The sequence below is a fragment of the Taudactylus pleione genome, unplaced genomic scaffold (assembly GCF_031769625.1).
Source record: "Taudactylus pleione unplaced genomic scaffold, aTauple2 ptg000620l, whole genome shotgun sequence".
In the NCBI taxonomy this organism is placed as follows: domain Eukaryota; kingdom Metazoa; phylum Chordata; class Amphibia; order Anura; family Myobatrachidae; genus Taudactylus; species Taudactylus pleione.
Window position 1 is genome coordinate 725,501 of NW_028285022.1, and position 24,730 is coordinate 750,230.

At 44.8% G+C, this 24,730-nt stretch overlaps 1 protein-coding gene across 1 annotated transcript; it reads left to right on the forward strand.

Annotated features, from left to right (window-relative positions):
* The first annotated feature begins 538 nt into the window (after positions 1-538).
* LOC148479329 (uncharacterized) lies at positions 539-22,436 on the forward strand. Its single transcript, XM_088454597.1, has 3 exons — positions 539-680; positions 9,868-9,969; positions 19,433-22,436. The coding sequence occupies exons 2-3, from the start codon at positions 9,876-9,878 to the stop codon at positions 21,496-21,498; spliced, it is 2,160 nt and encodes a 719-aa protein (XP_088310723.1). The 5' UTR covers positions 539-680; positions 9,868-9,875; the 3' UTR covers positions 21,499-22,436.
* The last annotated feature ends 2,294 nt before the right edge of the window (positions 22,437-24,730 follow it).

Sequence of the window (24,730 nt, forward strand, 5' to 3'; positions counted from 1 at the left end):
ATACAGTACATTATTATTACATGGGGTGTCTGTACCCTATATACAGTACATTATTATATGACATGGGGTGTCTGTACCCTGTATACAGTACATTATTATTACATGGGGTGTCTGTACCCTATATACAGTACATTATTATATGACATGGGGGTGTCTGTACCCTATAAACAGTACATTATTATTACATGGGGTGTCTGTACCCTATATACAGTACATTATTATATGACATGGGGGTGTCTGTACCCTATAAACAGTACATTATTATTACATGGGGTGTCTGTACCCTATATACAGTACATTATTATATGACATGGGGGTGTCTGTACCCTATAAACAGTACATTATTATTACATGGGGTGTCTGTACCCTATAAACAGTACATTATTATTACATGGGGTGTCTGTACCCTATATACAGTACATTATTATTACATGGGGTGTCTGTACCCTATATACAGTACATTATTATATGACATGGGGGTGTCTGTACCCTATATACCGTATGCACAGCGCTGTATTACACACTACTGGGGGCGGGGTCTCCTGCTCTGCTGCAGCCGGCAGTCACGTGTTCGGTCACCTGCCTCTGACGTCACCCATTCTCATCCGGGGACCGGGAGGATCCAGGACCGGAGGAAGCAGCCCTGCGTTCCGGCACCCGGGACTATGTGGCGACCCGAGGTGAGTGATACGGGAGACGGGGGCAGCAACCATCCTACAGCGGTGCCGGGTATGGCTCTGTCACATGGTGCCCAACGCCGGCTCCGCAGCGCCGCCCCTGCTGCAGAGTATTACACACTGTGTACGGTATATAGCATTCCCCCCTGCAGAGCATTGCACACTGCACAGTATATAGCTTCTGCCCTGCAGGACATTGCACACTCTGTACGGTATGTAGCTTTCCCCCCTGCAGAGCATTGCACACTGCACAGTACATACTTTTACCCTCTGCAGAGCATTGCACACACTGCACAGTATATAGCTTTCCCCCTGCAGAGCATTGCACACTGTACAGTATAAATATAGCTTTCCCCTCTGCAGAGCAGTGCATACTCTGTATGGTATGTACCTCCCCCCTGCAGAGCATTGCACACTCTGCACAGTATATAGCTTCTGCCCTGCAGGACATTGCACACCTGTGTACAGTATTTACCTTTCCCCCCTGCGGAGCATTGCTCACTTTACAGTATATACTTTTTCCCTCTGCAGAGCATTGCACACACTGCACAGTATATAGCTTTCCCCCGTGCAGGACATTGCACACTCTGTACAGTATATACCTTTCCCCTCTGCAGAGCATTGCACACTCTGCAAGTTAAGGCTCCTACACAGTCGTTCAATGACTATGATCCCTATTGATTACGCACGCAATCGGACGATCCTCTGAGATCAGGTGACTACACAGAACCATCGCAGAGTGGTTGACAGGAGGCACCGTTTGGGGGGAGGTGGGCGAAACGCAGGCGTATCAATGCGTTTGAACGCTGGGGCATGTATAAATTATCCACTGCGATGCCATATGCACCCTGTGTAGTCACTGCGTGCGATGAGATTAGCAATTCCTGAGTAAGGCCAGACCCTGTGTAAGTGCGCGTGAGCCTTTCATGTTACCGATGGTTTTGCAGACTTGTAAAGTATTACGGATGTGTGTAAGGTAAAGGGGGCGCCCTTATGTGACGCTGTGTGTGGCATTGCAATCATTAGCGTATCTTTGCAGTGAGACTGCGTGCATAATCGCAATTACTATGCAATAGCGATCCTTACTGAATCAGACCCTTGGTACGTAAAAGTCGCCAACGCTCTGCTGACTCCATAGCTGACGAGTTCCAAACTTCCGTTGGCATTAACGTAGGCACAAAGACTGTGTGGCAGGAGCTTAATGTAAAATGGGTTTCCATGGCCGAGCAGCTGCATGGAGGCCTCACATCCCCAATGCCAAGTGTGGGATGGAGCGGTGTAACGTACACAGACACGGGACTGTGGAAACGTGTTCTGTGGAGTAACCAGTCACGCTTCTCTGTATGACAGAGTCTGGGTTTGGCGGATGCCGGGAGAACGTTACCTGTCTGACTGCATTGTGCCACCTGTGAAGTGTGGTGGAGGAGGGATAATGGTACATGGGGCTGTGTCAGGGTTTGGGTCAGGCCCCTTATCTCCAGTGAGGGGTAATCTTAGTACTTCAGCATAAGACATTATGGACAATGCTGGGCTTCCAACTTTGTGGCAACAGTTTGGGGAAGGCCCTTTTCTATCCCAACATGACTGAGCCCCAGTGCACAGAGCACGGACTATAATGACATGATGTGAGGAGGTCAGTGTAGGAGAACGTGACTGCCCCGCACAGAGCCCTGACCCCATCCAGCACCTACGGGATGCCCTGGAACGGAGATTGTGAGCCAGGCCTTCTCATCCAACATCAGTGCCTGACCCCATAAATGCTCCTCAGAATGAGTGGGCACAAACTCCCACAGAAACACTACAACGTCTTGTGGAACTTTCCAAGACTGGTGGAAGCTGTTATAGCTGCAAAAGGGGAACAACTCCATATTACAGTATATGTATTTGAATACAAGGTCACTACAGTCCCTGTAGGTGTAATGGTCAGGCCTCCGAATACTTGGGTACATATACTGTATGTCATATATTTGCATTTTCAGTGCTTCTGTTCAATTGTTGTGACAATAACATCAGTTATATAAAATAACCAACATTATAGTAAGGATTTTTGCAAACCAGGGACACTTTCAGGGACAGATGAGTAGAACATGGGAGTATCCTTAAAGATTAGAGACAGTTGGCAGCTGAAAGCTTCACATTTACCAAAGCTCCTAACTTGGATATCCCTGTGTTCAGTCTTCTTTTTCCCAAATCGGGCCATGCTGTGTTCTACTGTCTCCTGGCTACCGTTCACATCACCATCTAACTTCTCTACGCTGCCATATAATATTTCCCGAGCTTAACTGCAGAAGCGTTCGCCATCCTCAGTTGGCATTTGCTCTCGCTCGTAGTCCTGGGTTGCAAAGAAAGATCCTTTCAGATCCCTGTCCGGCTCCTTCCGCCGGACGCCGGGGCTCTTGCACACATGCGTTACCTACAGGCGCACTAGTCTCACTGCTCCGAGAGGGGAGACACCTGATTTTCAGATCAGCTGCCTCTGCGCCGGCACAATTCGTGTTGAGATGGAACGTTAATTATACCAGGCCCCAATAATTAACCTAATGAATAGAGCCCCTAATCTCCATCCTCTTTATCTCTCTCCAAGGCTTAGGGGTCTATTTACTAAGCTTTGGATGGAGATAAACTACCAGACAATCAGCTCCTGTCATTTTTCAAACACAGTCTGTAACATGACAGGAGCTGGTTGGTTGGTGCTTTCTCTATGTTCACCTTATCTTCATTCAAGGCTTAGTGAATAGATCCCTTAGTACATAGTTCCCATGGTGTATTCGCCATACAACGGGCTGAGTCTAGAAGCACCGACGAGAACATACAGATGGAGGCCTTTATTATATTACATGTATGACATGAGCATTGGGGAGAATGGTCCGAGTCCGGGAATGGCGGAATATCCAGGGGCTGAGTCTAGAAGCACCGATGAGAATACACAGATGGAGGCCTTTATTATATTACATGTATGAAATGAGCATTGGGGAGAATGGTCCGAGGCTGGCAATGCGGAATATCCAGGGGCTGAGTCTAGAAGCACCGATGAGAACATACAGATGGAGGCTTTTATTATATTACATGTGTGCCATGATCATTGGGGAGAATGGTCCGAGGCTGGGAATGGCGGAATATCCAGGGGCTGAGTGTAGAAGCACCGACGAAAATATACAGATGGAGGCCTTTATTATATTACATGTTTGACATGAGCATTGGGGAGAATGGTCCGAGGCCGGGAATGGCGGAATATCCAGGGGCTGAGTGTAGAAGCACAGACGAGAACATACAGATGGAGGCCGTTATTATATTACATGTATGACATGAGCATTGGGGAGAATGGTCCGAGGCCGGGAATGGCGGAATATCCAGGGGCTGAGTCTAGAAGCACCAACGAGAACATACAGATGGAGGCTTTTATTATATTACATGTATGACATGAGCATTGGGGAGAATGGTCCGAGGCTGGGAATGCGGAATATCCAGGGGCTGAGTCTAGAAGCACCGACGAGAACATACAGATGGAGGCTTTTATTATATTACATGTATGACATGAGCATTGGGGAGGATGGTCCAAGGCTGGGAATGGCGGAATGTCCAGTTGCTGAGTGTAGAAGCACCGATGAGAACATACAGATGGAGGCCTTTATTATATTACATGTATGACATGAGCATTGGGGAGAATGGTCCGAGGCTGGGAATGGCGGAATATCCAGGGGCTGAGTGTAGAAGCACCGACGAGAACATACAGATGGAGGCTTTTATTATATTACATGTATTTCATGAGCATTGGGGAGAATGGTCCGAGGCTGGGAATGGCGGAATATCCAGGGGCTGAGTCTAGAAGCACCGACGAGAACATACAGATGGAGGCCTGTATTATATTACATGTATGACATGAGCATTGGGGAGGATGGTCCGAGGCTGGGAATGGCGGAATGTCCAGGGGCTGAGTCTAGAAGCACCGACGAGAATATACAGATGGAGGCCTTTATTATATTACATGTATGACATGAGCATTGGGGAGAATGGTCCGAGGCTGGGAATGGCGGAATATCCAGGGGCTGAGTGTAGAAGCACCGATGAGAACATACAGATGGATGCCTTTATTATATTACATGTATGACATGAGCATTGGGGAGAATGGTCCGAGGCTGGGAATGGCGGAATATCCAGGGGCTGAGTGTAGAAGCACCGATGAGAACATACAGATGGAGGCCTTTATTATATTACATGTATGACATGAGCATTGGGGAGAATGGTCCGAGGCCGGTAATGGCGGAATATCCAGGGGCTGAGTGTAGAAGCACCGACGAGAACATACAGATGGAGGCCTTTATTATATTACATGTATGACATGAGCATTGGGGAGAATGGTCCGAGGCAGGGAATGGCGGAATATCCAGGGCTGAGTGTAGAAGCACCGATGAGAACATACAGATGGAGGCCTTTATTATATTACATGTATGACATGAGCATTGGGGAGACGGGTCCGAGGCTGGGAATGGCGGAATATCCAGGGGCTGAGTGTAGAAGCACCGAAGAGAACATACAGATGGAGGCCTTTATTATATTACATGTATGACATGAGCATTGGGGAGAATGGTCCGAGGCCGGGAATGGCGGAATATCCAGGGGCTGAGTGTAGAAGCACCGATGAGAATACACAGATGGAGGCTTTTATTATATTACATGTATGACATGAGCATTGGGGAGAATGGTCCGAGGCTGGGAATGGCGGAATATCCAGGGGCTGAGTCTAGAAGCACCGACGAGAACATACAGATGGAGGCTTTTATTATATTACATGTATTTCATGAGCATTGGGGAGAATGGTCCGAGGCTGGGAATGCGGAATATCCAGGGGCTGAGTCTAGAAGCACCGACGAGAACATACAGATGGAGGCCTGTATTATATTACATGTATGACATGAGCATTGGGGAGACTGGTCCGAGGCTGGGAATGGCGGAATATCCAGGGGCTGAGTGTAGAAGCACCGACGAGAACATACAGATGGAGGCCTTTATTATATTACATGTATGACATGAGCATTGGGGAGAGTGGTCCGAGGCCGGGAATGGCGGAATGTACTGGGGCTGAGTGTAGAAGCACCGATGAGAACATACAGATGGAGGCTTTTATTATATTACATGTATGACATGAGCATTGGGGAGAATGGTCCGAGGCTGGGAATGGCGGAATATCCAGGGGCTGAGTCTAGAAGCACCAACGAGAACATACAGATGGAGGCTTTTATTATATTACATGTATGACATGAGCATTGGGGAGAATGGTCCGAGGCTGGGAATGCGGAATATCCAGGGGCTGAGTCTAGAAGCACCGACGAGAACATACAGATGGAGGCCTGTATTATATTACATGTATGACATGAGCATTGGGGAGGATGGTCCGAGGCTGGGAATGGCGGAATGTCCAGGGGCTGAGTCTAGAAGCACCGACGAGAACATACAGATGGAGGCCTTTATTATATTACATGTATGACATGAGCATTGGGGAGAATAGTCCGAGGCTGGGAATGCGGAATATCCAGGGGCTGAGTGTAGAAGCATTGACGAGAACATACAGATGGAGGCCTATATTATATTACATGTATGACATGAGCATTGGGGAGAATGGTCCGAGGCTGGGAATGGCGGAATATCCAGGGGCTGAGTGTAGAAGCACCGATGAGAACATACAGATGGAGGCCTTTATTATATTACATGTATGACATGAGCATTGGGGAGAATGGTCCGAGGCCGGTAATGGCGGAATATCCAGGGGCTGAGTGTAGAAGCACCGACGAGAACATACAGATGGAGGCCTTTATTATATTACATGTATGACATGAGCATTGGGGAGAGTGGTCCGAGGCTGGGAATGGCGGAATATCCAGGGCTGAGTGTAGAAGCACCGATGAGAACATACAGATGGAGGCCTTTATTATATTACATGTATGACATGAGCATTGGGGAGAATGGTCCGAGGCCGGGAGTGGCGGAATATCCAGGGGCTGAGTCTAGAAGCACCGACGAGAACATACAGATGGAGGCCTTTATTATATTACATGTATGACATGAGCATTGGGGAGAATGGTCCGAGGCCGGGAATGGCGGAATATCCAGGGGCTGAGTCTAGAAGCACCGACGAGAACATACAGATGGAGGCCTTTATTATATTACATGTTTGACATGAGCATTGGGGAGAATGGTCCGAGGCAGGGAATGGCGCAATATCCAGGGGCTGAGTGTAGAAGCACCGATGAGAACATACAGATGGAGGCCTTTATTATATTACATGTATGACATGAGCATTGGGGAGAGTGGTCCGAGGCTGGGAATGCGGAATATCCAGGGGCTGAGTCTAGAAGCACCGACGAGAACATACAGATGGAGGCCTTTATTATATTACATGTATGACATGAGCATTGGGGAGAGTGGTCCGAGGCAGGGAATGGCGCAATATCCAGGGGCTGAGTGTAGAAGCACCGATGAGAACATACAGATGGAGGCCTTTATTATATTACATGTATGACATGAGCATTGGGGAGAGTGGTCCGAGGCTGGGAATGCGGAATATCCAGGGGCTGAGTCTAGAAGCACCGACGAGAACATACAGATGGAGGCCTTTATTATATTACATGTATGACATGAGCATTGGGGAGAGTGGTCCGAGGCAGGGAATGGCGGAATATCCAGGGGCTGAGTGTAGAAGCACCGATGAGAACATACAGATGGAGGCCTTTATTATATTACATGTATGACATGAGCATTGGGGAGAATGGTCCGAGGCAGGGAATGGCGGAATATCCAGGGGCTGAGTGTAGAAGCACCGATGAGAACATACAGATGGAGGCCTTTATTATATTACATGTATGACATGAGCATTGGGGAGAATGGTCCGAGGCTGGGAATGCGGAATATCCAGGGGCTGCGTCTAGAAGCACCGACGAGAATATACAGATGGAGGCCTTTATTATATTACATGTATGACATGAGCATTGGGGAGAGTGGTCCGAGGCTGGGAATGGCGGAATATCCAGGGCTGAGTGTAGAAGCACCGATGAGAACATACAGATGGAGGCCTTTATTATATTACATGTATGACATGAGCATTGGGGAGAATGGTCCGAGGCTGGGAATGCGGAATATCCAGGGGCTGAGTCTAGAAGCACCGACGAGAACATACAGATGGAGGCCTTTATTATATTACATGTATGACATGAGCATTGGGGAGAATGGTCCGAGGCAGGGAATGGCGGAATATCCAGGGCTGAGTCTAGAAGCACCGATGAGAACATACAGATGGAGGCCTTTATTATATTACATGTATGACATGAGCATTGGGGAGAATGGTCCGAGGCCGGGAATGGCGGGATATCCACAGTCTGAGTCTAGAAGCACCGATGAGAATATACAGATGGAGGCCTTTATTATATTACATGTATGACATGAGCATTGGGGAGAATGGTCCGAGGCCGGGAATGGCGGATTATCCAGTTGCTGAGTTTAGAAGCACCGACGAGAATATACAGATGGAGGCCTTTATTATATTACATGTATGACATGAGCATTGCGGAGAATGGTCCGAGGCCGGGAATGGCAGAATATCCAGTTGCTGAGTGTAGAAGCACCGACGAGAACATACAGATGGAGGCCTTTATTATATTACATGTATGACATGAGCATTGGGGAGAATGGTCCGAGGCCGGGAATGGCGGAATATCCAGGGGCTGAGTGTAGAAGCACCGACGAGAATATACAGATGGAGGCTTTTATTATATTACATGTGTGCCATGAGCATTGGGGAGAATGGTCCGAGGCTGGGAATGGCGGAATATCCAGGGGCTGAGTGTAGAAGCACCGACGAAAATATACAGATGGAGGCCTTTATTATATTACATGTATGACATGAGCATTGGGGAGAATGGTCCGAGGCTGGGAATGGCGGAATATCCAGGGGCTGAGTGTAGAAGCACAGACGAGAACATACAGATGGAGGCCGTTATTATATTACATGTATGACATGAGCATTGGGGAGAATGGTCCGAGGCCGGGAATGGCGGAATATCCAGGGGCTGAGTGTAGAAGCACCGACGAGAATATACAGATGGAGGCTTTTATTATATTACATGTGTGCCATGATCATTGGGGAGAATGGTCCGAGGCTGGGAATGGCGGAATATCCAGGGGCTGAGTGTAGAAGCACCGACGAAAATATACAGATGGAGGCCTTTATTATATTACATGTTTGACATGAGCATTGGGGAGAATGGTCCGAGGCCGGGAATGGCGGAATATCCAGGGGCTGAGTGTAGAAGCACAGACGAGAACATACAGATGGAGGCCGTTATTATATTACATGTATGACATGAGCATTGGGGAGAATGGTCCGAGGCCGGGAATGGCGGAATATCCAGGGGCTGAGTGTAGAAGCACCGACGAGAACATACAGATGGAGGCCTTTATTATTTTACATGTATGACATGAGCATTGGGGAGAATGGTCCGAGGCTGGGAATGGCCGAATATCCAGGGGCTGAGTGTAGAAGCACCGATGAGAACATACAGATGGAGGCTTTTATTATATTACATGTATGACATGAGCATTGGGGAGAATGGTCCGAGGCCGAGAATGGCGGAATATCCAGGGGCTGAGTGTAGAAGCACCGACGAGAATACACAGATGGAGGCCTTTATTATATTACATGTATGACATGAGCATTGGGGAGAGTGGTCCGAGGCCGGGAATGGCGGAATATCCAGGGGCTGAGTGTAGAAGCACCGACGAGAATACACAGATGGAGGCCTTTATTATATTACATGTATGACATGAGCATTGGGGAGAGTGGTCCGAGGCTGGGAATGGCGGAATATCCAGGGGCTGAGTGTAGAAGCACCGACGAGAACATACAGATGGAGGCTTTTATTATATTACATGTATGACATGAGCATTGGGGAGAGTGGTCCGAGGCCGGGAATGGCGGAATATCCAGGGGCTGAGTGTAGAAGCACCGACGAGAATACACAGATGGAGGCCTTTATTATATTACATGTATGACATGAGCATTGGGGAGAGTGGTCCGAGGCCGGGAATGGCGGAATATCCAGGGGCTGAGTAGGTTGTAGTAAGTCAGGATAAGGGCTGATACCGGCAGGGAAGTTCCTGGGATTCTCCGCTGATCGTTGTGTTTATTTCCCATCTGCAGATCTAAATATGGAGACTCAGGAGATTGCGGGAGGAGAGGAGCCGCGTGCGGTCCGGGTTCTGGAATCAGACGGTGGCGGAATGCCGGAGTGTCCCGGAGCAGGTGATGACATATTATTGGCGACTGTTCTGGTCCTGCTGTATAATATACACACGTAATCGGTTCTAGTTAGTGTTCTATAATTTCCTATAGTTTTAGATCACAGATCAATTCTTTCCAGTTCATAGTGAGAACTACCCCATCGATGTTTATACAGCGGCTACGCCGCCATTATCCCGCATATCCGCGCTCCCCCTCCATCATACGGGGGAGTTCATTTGTTTTATCGTGGACGCAGCTCCCCTCTAAAGTGGCAGGTTGTCGTCGGATGTTTTTGGGCGCCATTACTTTATTTTCTGAGGTGCGAGCAGAAATCCGCCCGGCTTAACTGTCTCTTTAGATGGGAGAAGCCGTTTTACGGGGCTAATCCTCTGCATTTTGGTCGCAATATTGCCGGGTGCCCAAAAACAATTTAATAGCTGCCGTCACTTTACATGGAAGCTGCAGCCGCAATAAAACAGTTATAGTCCCCCCCATGGTGTCCCATCAGCTCTTTATATACCGGTCACCTGGCCATAACTCTCTCTCTCTCTCTCTGCAATAAGCGGAACCTGCTGTTGAACTGCACCTCCCAGAATGCCCTGTAACACTTATAGGGGGAGATGTACTAAGCTCTGGATAGTGAAAAGCTACCAGCCACTCAGCTCCTAACTGTCATGTTATAGGCTGTTTTTGAAAAATAACAGTTGGGCGCTGATTGGTTGGTTGTTTATCTCCACTTTATCACTTCCCGGAGCTTAGTACATCTGCCCCTTAGGGGTTAATTTATCAAAGGTCGATTTAGCTCACCCCAAACCGACTCAAATCAAATTTTAAAAAGCCTCTGAAATCACCTATTTACGAAGATTCGATTTAGTTCAGTATGGAGCAGTGATTTGCTGTATGATTCACATGTTCATGTACAAACCGAATGGCAAATCCCTGACAGCATAGAGCTGCTTCATGCTCTCACTTTCATCATGAGCAGTACATTCCCACACTGATACATGCAGACATCAGTGACTGCCCTGCATGTATCCCCCCCAAAACACAACCAGCCCCGGACTTTTGAAAGCCAGTCCTGATTGTTTAAGTACAGGGAAAAAAATGCTTAGGGTTCCACTGTTCTTAATACACCCAGCACTGGGCTTTGGGAACCGGTCCTGGTTCTGGACTTACAGGGATAAAAAAAAAAAAATCGCATAGGGTTCCACTGTAAGTTCCAGAACCAGCACCGGACCCTTTGTAGCGGGGGGCCCTATCACCGTGCGCTGCAGCATCAGCCCTGACCGCTAGTCAGCCCAGGCCAGGAATCCCTGGGGTGTTGGGGACCCCCCCAATAAAGTGATCCCCCTCTCCAGGGTACCCCTAGCCTAGCCTGATAGCCCGGGGCTGTCTCCGCCACCCCTGGGCGGTGGGTGGCGGGTTGATTGTGTAAATGTTGTGTAAAAATAGACAAATCAAAACATTGTCTTTACAGTAGAACTGCAGGTCCCAGCAAGCCTGGTTCTCAACCACTTGGAGAACCACAAGTACCAGCATGCGGGGCATTAAGGGCCCACTGGGACCTGTAGTTCACCTGTAAAGAAATGTTGAAATAAACACACACAGACCGTACACAGTATAAGTTTAATAAACATACATACACTCACACATGTACACATACTCACCTATGTATCCCTGTAGCATCGGTCCCCTTCTCCAGTAGAAATTACATAGGGAACCTGTGGGAAAAAAAAACATACTCACAGTCTCCTATGCGTGGTTCGGTCCTCTTCGGTCCAAAGTAGGCATCCATGGTCTTCTTAAAATAACAAAACGAAAAACGCAAACCACTCACTAAGTAATAACCATCCTCAACCAGGATGGTTATTACTTCCCGACTGAAGCCCTCAGACGCGGCTTCCTCCTTTGAAGGTCCGTGTCTGAGCGTTAATTGGCTGAGAGAGGTCAGCCCCCGCCTCTCTCAGCCAATGAATGTACAGAACTCAATGTAGAGCCGCAGGGTAACTAAAGTTTATATTGCGGTTCCCACAAGTTCAATGGAGGGAGCCGTTCATTGGCTGAGAGGTTGTTATCTAGTGCGAGGGTCGGATTTATTCATTTTTTTTTTATGTTAAGACCTTGGATGCCTACTGGACAAGGGAACCACTCTAGGTAATGTAGGTGAGTATGTGTGAGTGTATGTATGTATGTATGTATGTATGTATGTATGTATGGATTCAAACTTTACTGTGTACGGTGTGTGTGTGTTTTTTTTCAACATTTCTTTACAGGTGAACTACAGGTCCCAGTGGGCCCTTAATGCCCCGCATGTTGGTACTTGTTGTTCTCCAAGTACCAGCATGCGGGGGAGGCTTGCTGGGACTTGCAGTTCTACTGTAAAGACAATGGCCCTCATTCAGGGGCGGTCGCAAGAAGCGATCGCTCTCTCTGAATGAGGGCGGCCGCTTCTTTTTTTTAGTGCGGCCTCCTGGTCGCTAGCTAAGCTGCGGGTTACCACCCACAGCTTAGCGACCGACCAGGCTGATGGTCAAGACCATCGGGGCTTGCGACGAGACCCTAAGGTTGGGTCTCGGCAAGCGCAAGCCCCAGGGAGCTTCCTGCTCGATCCCCACTGACATCATTGCTGATGTCAGTGGGGCCGCCCCCAAACGGCAACGTTCCATCGGGAACGCCTCTGTTTGACCGACCACCAACCCTGCCTGCCTCCCAAACGGGGCGAGCTGTCAATCACCCTCGACAGCTCGTCCCCTTTAGTGCGAGACCCGTAGCGAAGGAGCGCCCGTCGCTAGCTGGCTCTCGTACGCATGCCCAGTAGGCAAACATCAACCAGGTTGAGAGCGCTCAGCGCTTGTGACCGTGTCTGAATAATGTTTGAATGTTTTGATTCGTCTATTTTATTTTAACACAACATTTGAACAATCAACCCACCACCCAGGGGTGGCGGGGACAGCCCTGGGCTATCAGCCTAGGCTAGGGGTGCCCTGAAGAGGGGGACCCCTTTATTTGGGGGGGGTCTCCAACTCCCCAGGGATTCCTGGCCTGGGCTGACTAGCGGTCAGGGCTGATTCTGCTGCTGGGGGGCCTGGTGATAGGGCTCCCCTGGCTGGGGCATCAGCCCCCCGCTAGAAGGGGTCCGGTGCTGGTTCTGGAACTTACAGTGGAACCCTATGCGATTTTTTTTTTTTTTTTTTACATTTAACTATTTGTTTGATTTTTACAGTCAGATACCTGCATACATCTCACTGATGTCTGCATGTGTCTGTGTCAATCTGACCTGCTCATGCTCAAATTGAAGGCATGAAGCCGGTCTATTCATTTGGGGATTTGAAGTTCGATTTCAAATTAAATGATCGTAATTAAGGGATTTGTGTGTTGGTCTATGTAAAAGTACCAATGTTTTCCTGATGTTTGATTTGAGGTCGATTTGACTAAAATTCGATTTTACATTTGATTTGGACTTTAGTAAATACCCAGATCACTCGCCAGATCACTCGCCAGATCACTCGCCAGATCACTCGCCAGATCACTCGCCAGATCACTCGCCATGCCTCGACCCTTAGTAAATTTACCCCTTAGAGTGGACAAATGGCAAAACTGTGGCAGGGCATGCTGGGATGTCTAGTGCTACAGAAGCTGGGGTGCTGCTTATTGCAATGGGAACATTTGTCAGATATAGTCGTACAGTTAGGTTGTGTAATCCATGTGATGAGATGGGAATGTGTCAGATATATAATATAGTACAGTTAGGTTGTGTAATCCATGTGATGAGATGGGAATGTGTTAGATATATAATATAGTCGTACAGTTAGGTTGTGTAATCCATGTGATGAGATGGGAATGTGTCAGATATATAATATAGTACAGTTAGGTTGTGTAATCCATGTGATGAGATGGGAATGTGTTACATATATAATATAGTACAGTTAGGTTGTGTAATCCATGTGATGAGATGGGAATGTGTCAGATATATAATATAGTCGTACAGTTAGGTTGTGTAATCCATGTGATGAGATGGGAATGTGTCAGATATATAATATAGTACAGTTAGGTTGTGTAATCTATGTGATGAGATGGGAATGTGTCAGATATATAATATAGTCGTACAGTTAGGTTGTGTAATCCATGTGATGAGATGGGAATGTGTTAGATATATAATATAGTACAGTTAGGTTGTGTAATCCATGTGATGAGATGGGAATGTGTCAGATATATAATATAGTACAGTTAGGTTGTGTAATCCATGTGATGAGATGGGAATGTGTCAGATATATAATATAGTACAGTTAGGTTGTGTAATCCATGTGATGAGATGGGAATGTGTCAGATATATAATATAGTCGTACAGTTAGGTTGTGTAATCCATGTGATGAGATGGGAATGTGTCAGATATATAATATAGTACAGTTAGGTTGTGTAATCTATGTGATGAGATGGGAATGTGTTAGATATATAATATAGTACAGTTAGGTTGTGTAATCTATGTGATGAGATGGGAATGTGTCAGATATATAATATAGTACAGTTAGGTTGTGTAATCCATGTGATGAGATGGGAATGTGTTAGATATATAATATAGTACAGTTAGGTTGTGTAATCCATGTGATGAGATGGGAATGTGTCAGATATATAATATAGTACAGTTAGGTTGTGTAATCCATGTGATGAGATGGGAATGTGTCAGATATATAATATAGTACAGTTAGGTTGTGTAATCCATGTGATGAGATGGGAATGTGTCAGATATATAATATAGTACAGTTAGGTTGTGTAATCCATGTGATGAGATGGGAATGTGTTAGATATATAATATAGTACAGTTAGGTTGTGTAATCCATGTGATGAGATGGGAATGTGTCAGATATATAATATAGTACAGTTAGGTTGTGTAATCTATGTGATGAGATGGGAATGTGTTAGATATATAATATAGTACAGTTAGGTTGTGTAATCCATGTGATGAGATGGGAATGTGTCAGATATATAATATAGTACAGTTAGGATGTGTAATCCATGTGATGAGATGGGAATGTGTCAGATATATAATATAGTACAGTTAGGTTGTGTAATCCATGTGATGAGATGGGAATGTGTCAGATATATAATATAGTACAGTTAGGTTGTGTAATCCATGTGATGAGATGGGAATGTGTCAGATATATAATATAGTACAGTTAGGTTGTGTAATCCATGTGATGAGATGGGAATGTGTCAGATATATAATATAGTACAGTTAGGTTGTGTAATCCATGTGATGAGATGGGAATGTGTCAGATATATAATATAGTCGTACAGTTAGGTTGTGTAATCCATGTGATGAGATGGGAATGTGTCAGATATATAATATAGTCGTACAGTTAGGTTGTGTAATCCATGTGATGAGATGGGAATGTGTCAGATATATAATATAGTACAGTTAGGTTGTGTAATCCATGTGATGAGATGGGAATGTGTTACATATATAATATAGTACAGTTAGGTTGTGTAATCCATGTGATGAGATGGGAATGTGTCAGATATATAATATAGTACAGTTAGGTTGTGTAATCCATGTGATGAGATGGGAATGTGTCAGATATATAATATAGTACAGTTAGGTTGTGTAATCCATGTGATGAGATGGGAATGTGTTACATATATAATATAGTACAGTTAGGTTGTGTAATCCATGTGATGAGATGGGAATGTGTTACATATATAATATAGTCGTACAGTTAGGTTGTGTAATCCATGTGATGAGATGGGAATGTGTCAGATATATAATATAGTACAGTTAGGTTGTGTAATCCATGTGATGAGATGGGAATGTGTCAGATATATAATATAGTACAGTTAGGATGTGTAATCCATGTGATGAGATGGGAATGTGTTACATATATAATATAGTACAGTTAGGTTGTGTAATCCTTGTGATGAGATGGGAATGTGTCAGATATATAATATAGTACAGTTAGGTTGTGTAATCCATGTGATGAGATGGGAATGTGTCAGATATATAATATAGTACAGTTAGGTTGTGTAATCCATGTGATGAGATGGGAATGTGTCAGATATATAATATAGTACAGTTAGGTTGTGTAATCCATGTGATGAGATGGGAATGTGTCAGATATATAATATAGTACAGTTAGGTTGTGTAATCCATGTGATGAGATGGGAATGTGTCAGATATATAATATAGTACAGTTAGGTTGTGTAATCCATGTGATGAGATGGGAATGTGTCAGATATATAATATAGTACAGTTAGGTTGTGTAATCCATGTGATGAGATGGGAATGTGTCAGATATATAATATAGTACAGTTAGGTTGTGTAATCCATGTGATGAGATGGGAATGTGTCACATATATAATATAGTACAGTTAGGTTGTGTAATCCATGTGATGAGATGGGAATGTGTTACATATATAATATAGTACAGTTAGGTTGTGTAATCCATGTGATGAGATAGGAATGTGTCAGATATATAATATAGTACAGTTAGGTTGTGTAATCCATGTGATGAGATGGGAATGTGTCAGATATATAATATAGTACAGTTAGGTTGTGTAATCCATGTGATGAGATGGGAATGTGTCAGATATATAATATAGTACAGTTAGGTTGTGTAATCCATGTGATGAGATGGGAATGTGTCAGATATATAATATAGTACAGTTAGGTTGTGTAATCCATGTGATGAGATGGGAATGTGTCAGATATATAATATAGTCGTACAGTTAGGTTGTGTAATCCATGTGATGAGATGGGAATGTGTCAGATATATAATATAGTCGTACAGTTAGGTTGTGTAATCCATGTGATGAGATGGGAATGTGTCAGATATATAATATAGTACAGTTAGGTTGTGTAATCCATGTGATGAGATGGGAATGTGTCAGATATATAATATAGTACAGTTAGGTTGTGTAATCCATGTGATGAGATGGGAATGTGTCAGATATATAATATAGTACAGTTAGGTTGTGTAATCCATGTGATGAGATGGGAATGTGTCAGATATATAATATAGTACAGTTAGGTTGTGTAATCCATGTGATGAGATGGGAATGTGTCAGATATAGTCGTACAGTTAGGTTGTGTAATCCATGTGATGAGATAGGAATGTGTCAGATATATAATATAGTACAGTTAGGTTGTGTAATCCATGTGATGAGATGGGAATGTGTTACATATATAATATAGTACAGTTAGGTTGTGTAATCCATGTGATGAGATGGGAATGTGTCAGATATATAATATAGTACAGTTAGGTTGTGTAATCCATGTGATGAGATGGGAATGTGTCAGATATATAATATAGTACAGTTAGGTTGTGTAATCCATGTGATGAGATGGGAATGTGTCAGATATATAATATAGTACAGTTAGGTTGTGTAATCCATGTGATGAGATGGGAATGTGTCAGATATATAATATAGTACAGTTAGGTTGTGTAATCCATGTGATGAGATGGGAATGTGTCAGATATATAATATAGTACAGTTAGGTTGTGTAATCCATGTGATGAGATGGGAATGTGTCAGATATATAATATAGTACAGTTAGGTTGTGTAATCCATGTGATGAGATGGGAATGTGTCAGATATATAATATAGTACAGTTAGGTTGTGTAATCCATGTGATGAGATGGGAATGTGTCAGATATATAATATAGTACAGTTAGGTTGTGTAATCCATGTGATGAGATGGGAATGTGTCAGATATATAATATAGTACAGTTAGGTTGTGTAATCTATGTGATGAGATGGGAATGTGTTAGATATATAATATAGTACAGTTAGGTTGTGTAATCCATGTGATGAGATGGGAATGTGTCAGATATATAATATAGTACAGTTAGGTTGTGTAATCCATGTGATGAGATGGGAATGTGTCAGATATATAATATAGTACAGTTAGGTTGTGTAATCTATGTGATGAGATGGGAATGTGTCAGATATATAATATAGTACAGTTAGGTTGTGTAATCTATGTGATGAGATGGGAATGTGTCAGATATATAATATAGTACAGTTAGGTTGTGTAATCCATGTGATGAGATGGGAATGTGTCAGATATATAATATAGTACAGTTAGGTTGTGTAATCCATGTGATGAGATGGGAATGTGTCAGATATATAATATAGTACAGTTAGGTTGTGTAATCCATGTGATGAGATGGGAATGTGTCAGATATATAATATAGTACAGTTAGGTTGTGTAATCCATGTGATGAGATGGGAATGTGTCAGATATATAATATAGTACAGTTAGGTTGTGTAATCCATGTGATGAGATGGGAATGTGTCAGATATATAATATAGTACAGTTAGGTTGTGTAATCCATGTGATGAGATGGGAATGTGTCAGATATATAATATAGTACAGTTAGGTTGTGTAATCCATGTGATGAGATGGGAATGTGTCAGATATATAATATAGTCGTACAGTTAGGTTGTGTAATCCATGTGATGAGATGGGAATGTGTCAGATATATAATATAGTACAGTTAGGTTGTGTAATCCATGTGATGAGATGGGAATGTGTTAGATATATAATATAGTACAGTTAGGTTGTGTAATCCATGTGATGAGATGGGAATGTGTCAGATATATAATATAGTACAGTTAGGTTGTGTAATCTATGTGATGAGATGGGAATGTGTCAGATATATAATATAGTACAGTTAGGTTGTGTAATCCATGTGATGAGATGGGAATGTGTTAGATATATAATATAGTACAGTTAGGTTGTGTAATCCATGTGATGAGATGGGAATGTGTCAGATATATAATATAGTACAGTTAGGTTGTGTAATCCATGTGATGAGATGGGAATGTGTCAGATATATAATATAGTACAGTTAGGTTGTGTAATCCATGTGATGAGATGGGAATGTGTCAGATATATAATATAGTACAGTTAGGTTGTGTAATCCATGTGATGAGATGGGAATGTGTCAGATATATAATATAGTACAGTTAGGTTGTGTAATCCATGTGATGAGATGGGAATGTGTTACATATATAATATAGTACAGTTAGGTTGTGTAATCCATGTGATGAGATGGGAATGTGTCAGATATATAATATAGTACAGTTAGGTTGTGTAATCCATGTGATGAGATGGGAATGTGTCAGATATATAATATAGTACAGTTAGGTTGTGTAATCCATGTGATGAGATGGGAATGTGTCAGATATATAATATAGTACAGTTAGGTTGTGTAATCCATGTGATGAGATGGGAATGTGTCAGATATATAATATAGTACAGTTAGGTTGTGTAATCCATGTGATGAGATGGGAATGTGTTACATATATAATATAGTACAGTTAGGTTGTGTAATCTATGTGATGAGATGGGAATGTGTCAGATATATAATATAGTACAGTTAGGTTGTGTAATCCATGTGATGAGATGGGAATGTGTTAGATCGGCTCCACATTCAGCAGAAGGGTTCTGTTCTATCTGCGTAATGTTCCCTGTTATTATCCGTAGAGACTGGGACAAGTCCAGCAGAAGACGGCTCAGAAATGACTGCTGGTGCCTCAGGGGAGGTTACCGTGCGGGTGAGGCGTCGGCACAAACCCAAGTACCCCTCAGAGATATACTTTGACTTCACCAAACGGAAACCGAAAGTTGTTCCTAGTAAAGGAAATGAGAGGACTCGTAAGCGGAGCAGCAATAAGGGCCGCACGATGGGGAATAAGCGCAAGCTGGATGCGCCCGCTACACCCCCCTCAGACCATCAGGGGGCCGGAAATAAACTTTACATCTGTGCCGACTGCGGGCAAACCTTCGATCTCTGGCCGTCTCTTGTTCATCATTTGAGTGTTCATGATGGCACCAAGCCGTATTCATGCCCAGATTGTGACAAGTCCTATAGGTACAGGTCCGCTCTCCTCCTGCACCAGAGCTCGCACGGCGGGATGAAGCCCTACCAATGCTCGCTATGTGTCAAGCGCTTCCTGCGCAAATCATCTCTGGTGGTTCACATGCGGTCGCACACAGGAGAGAGACCCTTTCTCTGTGACATATGTAATAAAAGCTTTATGGAACATGCAAAGCTCCGCAGACATTCTAGGATTCACACGGGCGAGAAGCCGTTTCGCTGCAGCACCTGCGACAAATGTTTCAACGACCGATCTGTCCTGACTCGACATCAGAAAGCGCACGCTCCATTGAAAGAGGAGTGTGACACTCACCCGATCCCTCACCCCAGTACTGCACTCAGTGTCAAAACCGAGTATGAGTGTAATGTGTTAGAGAACCCCGAGTGTGACACTCACCCGATCCCTCACCCCAGTACTGCACTCAATGTGAAAACCGAGTATGAGTGTAATGTGTTAGAGAACCCCGAGTGTGACACTCACTCGATCCCTCACCCCAGTACTGCACTCAGTGTGAAAACCGAGTATGAGTGTAATGTGTTAGAGAACCCCGAGTGTGACACTCATTCGATCCCTCACCCCAGTACTGCACTCAGTGTGAAAACCGAGTATGAGTGTAATGTGTTAGAGAACCCCGAGTGTGACACTCACCCGATCCCTCACCCCAATACTGTACTCGATGTGAAAACCGAGTGTGATGTGTTAGAGAATGCTGAGTGTGACACTCACCCGATCCCTCACCCCAGTACTGTACTCAGTGTGAAAACCGAGTGTGATGTGTTAGAGAATGCTGAGTGTGACACTCACCCGATCCCTCACCCCAGTACTGTACTCAGTGTGAAAACCGAGTATGAGTGTAATGTGTTAGAGAACGCTGAGTGTGACACTCATGAGAGAGACCCATTCACCATTAATACCCTCAGTGTGAAAACCGTGTGCAATATGTTAGAGGAGGTTGAGTGTGACACTCACCAGCTTCTGAGTGCAGCCATTGCACTGAGCCCAGACAACAAGTGTGAGGTTGGTGCACAGGAGGATACTCGGGAAGGTAGTCCTGGGGCCGCTGGAGCATTAATGGCTGAGAAGGTCCCTGGGGCCAGTAACAGTTATGTAAGGTTGGAGGATGACCAGGACGTAACTCCACAAGCTACAGACAGTGCCGGCAAGTTTCAGCCTGAGGGCGACTCTGACCTCTCACAGGACACTCGCTGGATGGCTCCGGTCAGCGCCAAACCCTTAAGTCCAGGCTTAAAGAATTTGGGTCTGGTACCAGCTGCTGGAATATGCACTGAGCGGAAGCTCAGTCTGAACAAGAAAAGGAGACAAGTCTCTGGCGCCAATAAGTTGCTGTATCGCTGCGACGAGTGCGGCAAACGCTTTAGGTTCAAATGTCAGTTACTCATTCACCAGAGAATTCACTCGGCAGAGGCTCCTCACACGTGCGCAGTGTGCGGCAAGGGCTTCAAAGAAGCGGCCAAACTCCGCAGACATCGTGTAACGCACACCGGGGAGCGGCCTTTCCAATGCGCTGACTGTGGGAAGCGTTTCAATGACACTTCTGTTCTCCGCAGACACAGGAAGGTCCACTGCGTGATGTCCTCCAAGTGTCCTCAGGGGGGGATAGGGTTTGCTGGGGCTGCTGTACGCCACAGACACAGGAAGATACACCGCTAGCAATAACTGTACATTATATATATATATATATATATAATATAGTGCTGCAATAATGGAGAGTCCTGTTTCAGAGACCTCAGCGCGATCTGATGGCGGCCAGCGTCCTATTAGTAAGGAGATTATTACCTTTGGAGCGGAATAATGCTACGCTGGGTCCTGTGCACAATTCTGCACATTGGAGGTGTTGCTCCTGCTTCATTATCGCATTCTCCTGTATTAAATGTTTGTCACTTTAGGGGGTACATTTACTAAGGTGCAGGTTTATAGACGTTGAGTTGTTGTCCATAGCAACCAATCAGATTCTAGCTCTTATCTTCTTGACGGTGCTAGAAAAATGATAGGTAGAATCTGATTGGTTGCTATGGGCAACACCTCCACTTCTAAAAACCATCACTTTAGTAACTATACCCCTAGGCGGTGTGCGTCATTCTCACAGAGGACATGTCCAGGCCGGGGACCCCCAACCAGCAGAGCTAAAGTGCTTTAATCTAATAAGATCATAAAAGTTCTTTATAGGAGTGTTCAGAGATCCTGTGTGACCGCCCTGTGTGACCGCCCTGTGTGACCGCCCTGCGTGACCGCCCTGTATGACTGCCCTGAACTGCAAATGAATCGCGTCTGTGACAGATTGAACGATGGGGATCTGGTTTCTGGCCATTTTCCTTATTTATCAGATCATGTCTCTGTACAAACTTCAATACAAAGATCTCTCTATTCTGCGTCATAGAAGGACTGTAATTCCTGTTTATTTCTGTACGCGCCTGTATCATTGCTCCGAGGCACAGTGCGTTCCTCTCCGTGTCTCCTCTTAGATTGTAAGCTCTGTGGAGCAGTTCATGTTCAGTGTCTGTTTTATGAATGAAGGGAACATGAGCATAGAGGAAGAGATTATAAATGTTCTTTCTGTGGAATAAAGGTCTCAATGGATTAGTCCAGGAGTCTGCACCCTCTGTATTGGAGATTTGGTTCTTCAGCAATGACCTATATTGCACATATATACAAAGTATTGCTGCAGAGTATCTCAGATTGTTGTGTTCTCTGCTGCACATTCCTTATTCTGATCCGTGTGCAGCATTCTGCTCCCGTTCCACCATTGATATAATGGGGTAAATTTACTAAAGCGAGAGTTTTAGAAGTGGAGATGTTGCCTATAGCAACCAATCAGATTCTCTCTATTATCTTCTAAAAGGTGCTAGATAAATGTTAATAGCTAGAATCTGATTGGTTGCTATGGGCAACATCTCTTCTAAAACTTATTTCTAAACTCTCACTTTAGTAAATTTACCCCAATGTGTCTATTGGGTCATCTAATTAAATACATTTCTAGAGGAACAATATATATTTATTCTTCCTCCACGAGGGGGCACAGGGATGACACTGGGGTATAGCCTGGAGTGGAGAGTCTGGGCACCAAATAGTTAACTGAAATTACCTACAAGCCCTTGCTCCCTCTCCCCTATGCCCCTCCCCCAGCCACTGGACCTCAGTTTGAGTTTGGTGCCGGCAGGAGCTGGGCACCATTTTCTTGGGGGACTGTATTAGATGGTCCCTCCACGTCTTTAGTTATTTTATTTAAATATAGTATTTTTTACTACTGAGTGGGCATTGTAAGACGTCCTATAGGACGCCCCCATTGCCGCCTCAGCGCCAGGGCCGAGGACTGACGACTGGGTGAGTGACTTCGGCCACGGACTCCTGACACTGGAGCTGCAGCCGGTACGTCCAGGGGACATGGTAAGGCGGCTCCCTGCAGGGCGGGTCGCAGCAGACTACCGCCGGTGTAGGAGACCATCGGTGGTTCTGGCAAGTGGGGGCTCCTGATCTCCCGTTCCACCCACTAGACCACCAGGGAATTACAGTGTAGCAACCATTAACCCTGGGGGCCTGGCCAGACGGGGGATGTGGCGGTTCCGGTTAGCCCCTCCCCCCACTCTGGGCGCGCTTTTCTCAAGACAGCCCCAGGCAGGATCCCCTCCTCCTCCAGAACGCTGAGCGGCCATTTTCCTCACAGCACAGGGAGAGAAGCTGAGCTCCCGTCTCTATAACCTGCAGCCTAGTGATTCTATACCACAATTGCGCAGTAACCCAGAAATATGCAACAAGTAAAAAAACCACAGATCAAGTAAAACACCGATACTTGTAGAAATGTAAATAATGAAACAATCAGTGATAACACTTTTGCGCTGTTCCCTAGAGGATGAATCCCTTAAAAACATAAAATTGGGACCATATTTCTTAAATTTAAAATGATGGTGCATTTATTAAACACAATCCGTTATGTACATAGAGCTGAAAAGGTGACGGTACAGAACTTTATGTAATTATTCAGGGTTTAAAGTGCATGAAATAAAAACAACGCGTTTCGGATTAAACCGTTTTTAAGTGCATGTTGCCGTGAGTGCAAGCCGTGCTATTTAACTGAAAGAACCGGAAATGGATTCCCACGTGTCTTGCCGCCGGTTCCCACGGTTTGCGTTCCACCGCGGGACCCGGAAGTATGCGTTCCACCCTTGTCAGCAGGAACCGTAAGTTGTCGCATATGACTTACTTGCGGGTTTTGGCGACATGCGGTTCACTGCAGAGCTCCGGGCTCCATATTGGCGTCCTTGCAATAATTACACGTGCCACAGGCTGGAAATGGCGACATTCTGATTTAGAACCATTTTTTTGAAGAAGGGATTTCTGACCATTCTTCCATTAAAGCTGGTATGGTAACTTTGTATTCCCATACGGTCCAACCCGCAGAGGAAACATGGATCACAGCGAGTCATGAGTCCAACGATACATAATAAAAAGGCGAATAATAAACAGATATCATGATTAAAAATTGCAAAGCACAGACTAAAATGATATAGGAGATTAAAAGAAACTTTATATAAAGAGAGGGGTTTAGTTTAAAAACCATTTCAGCTCAAAATCTGAATTTAAACCATTAGGAATTAAACTTTAAGGAATAGATCCATTTCCCGCTAAGCTCATTTTGTTTCTGTATATTTGGATCTAGAGGTTTCCTTTATTTGTTCAAGTCCTATATATCTTTTTAAAGTGAATTCTGACCTATTATGACAAGTCAGATAAAGGCCTTTTCTAATATTATATACGTTCTGCCATGCGGGTCTTTAGATTCCAACATGGGACTAAAGACAGGCATCAACATCCCGACGCCCATCTATATCCCAACATCGGAATCTAGACAGATGGCTTCCCGAACGAAGGTAAGCCGGGCAGTGTT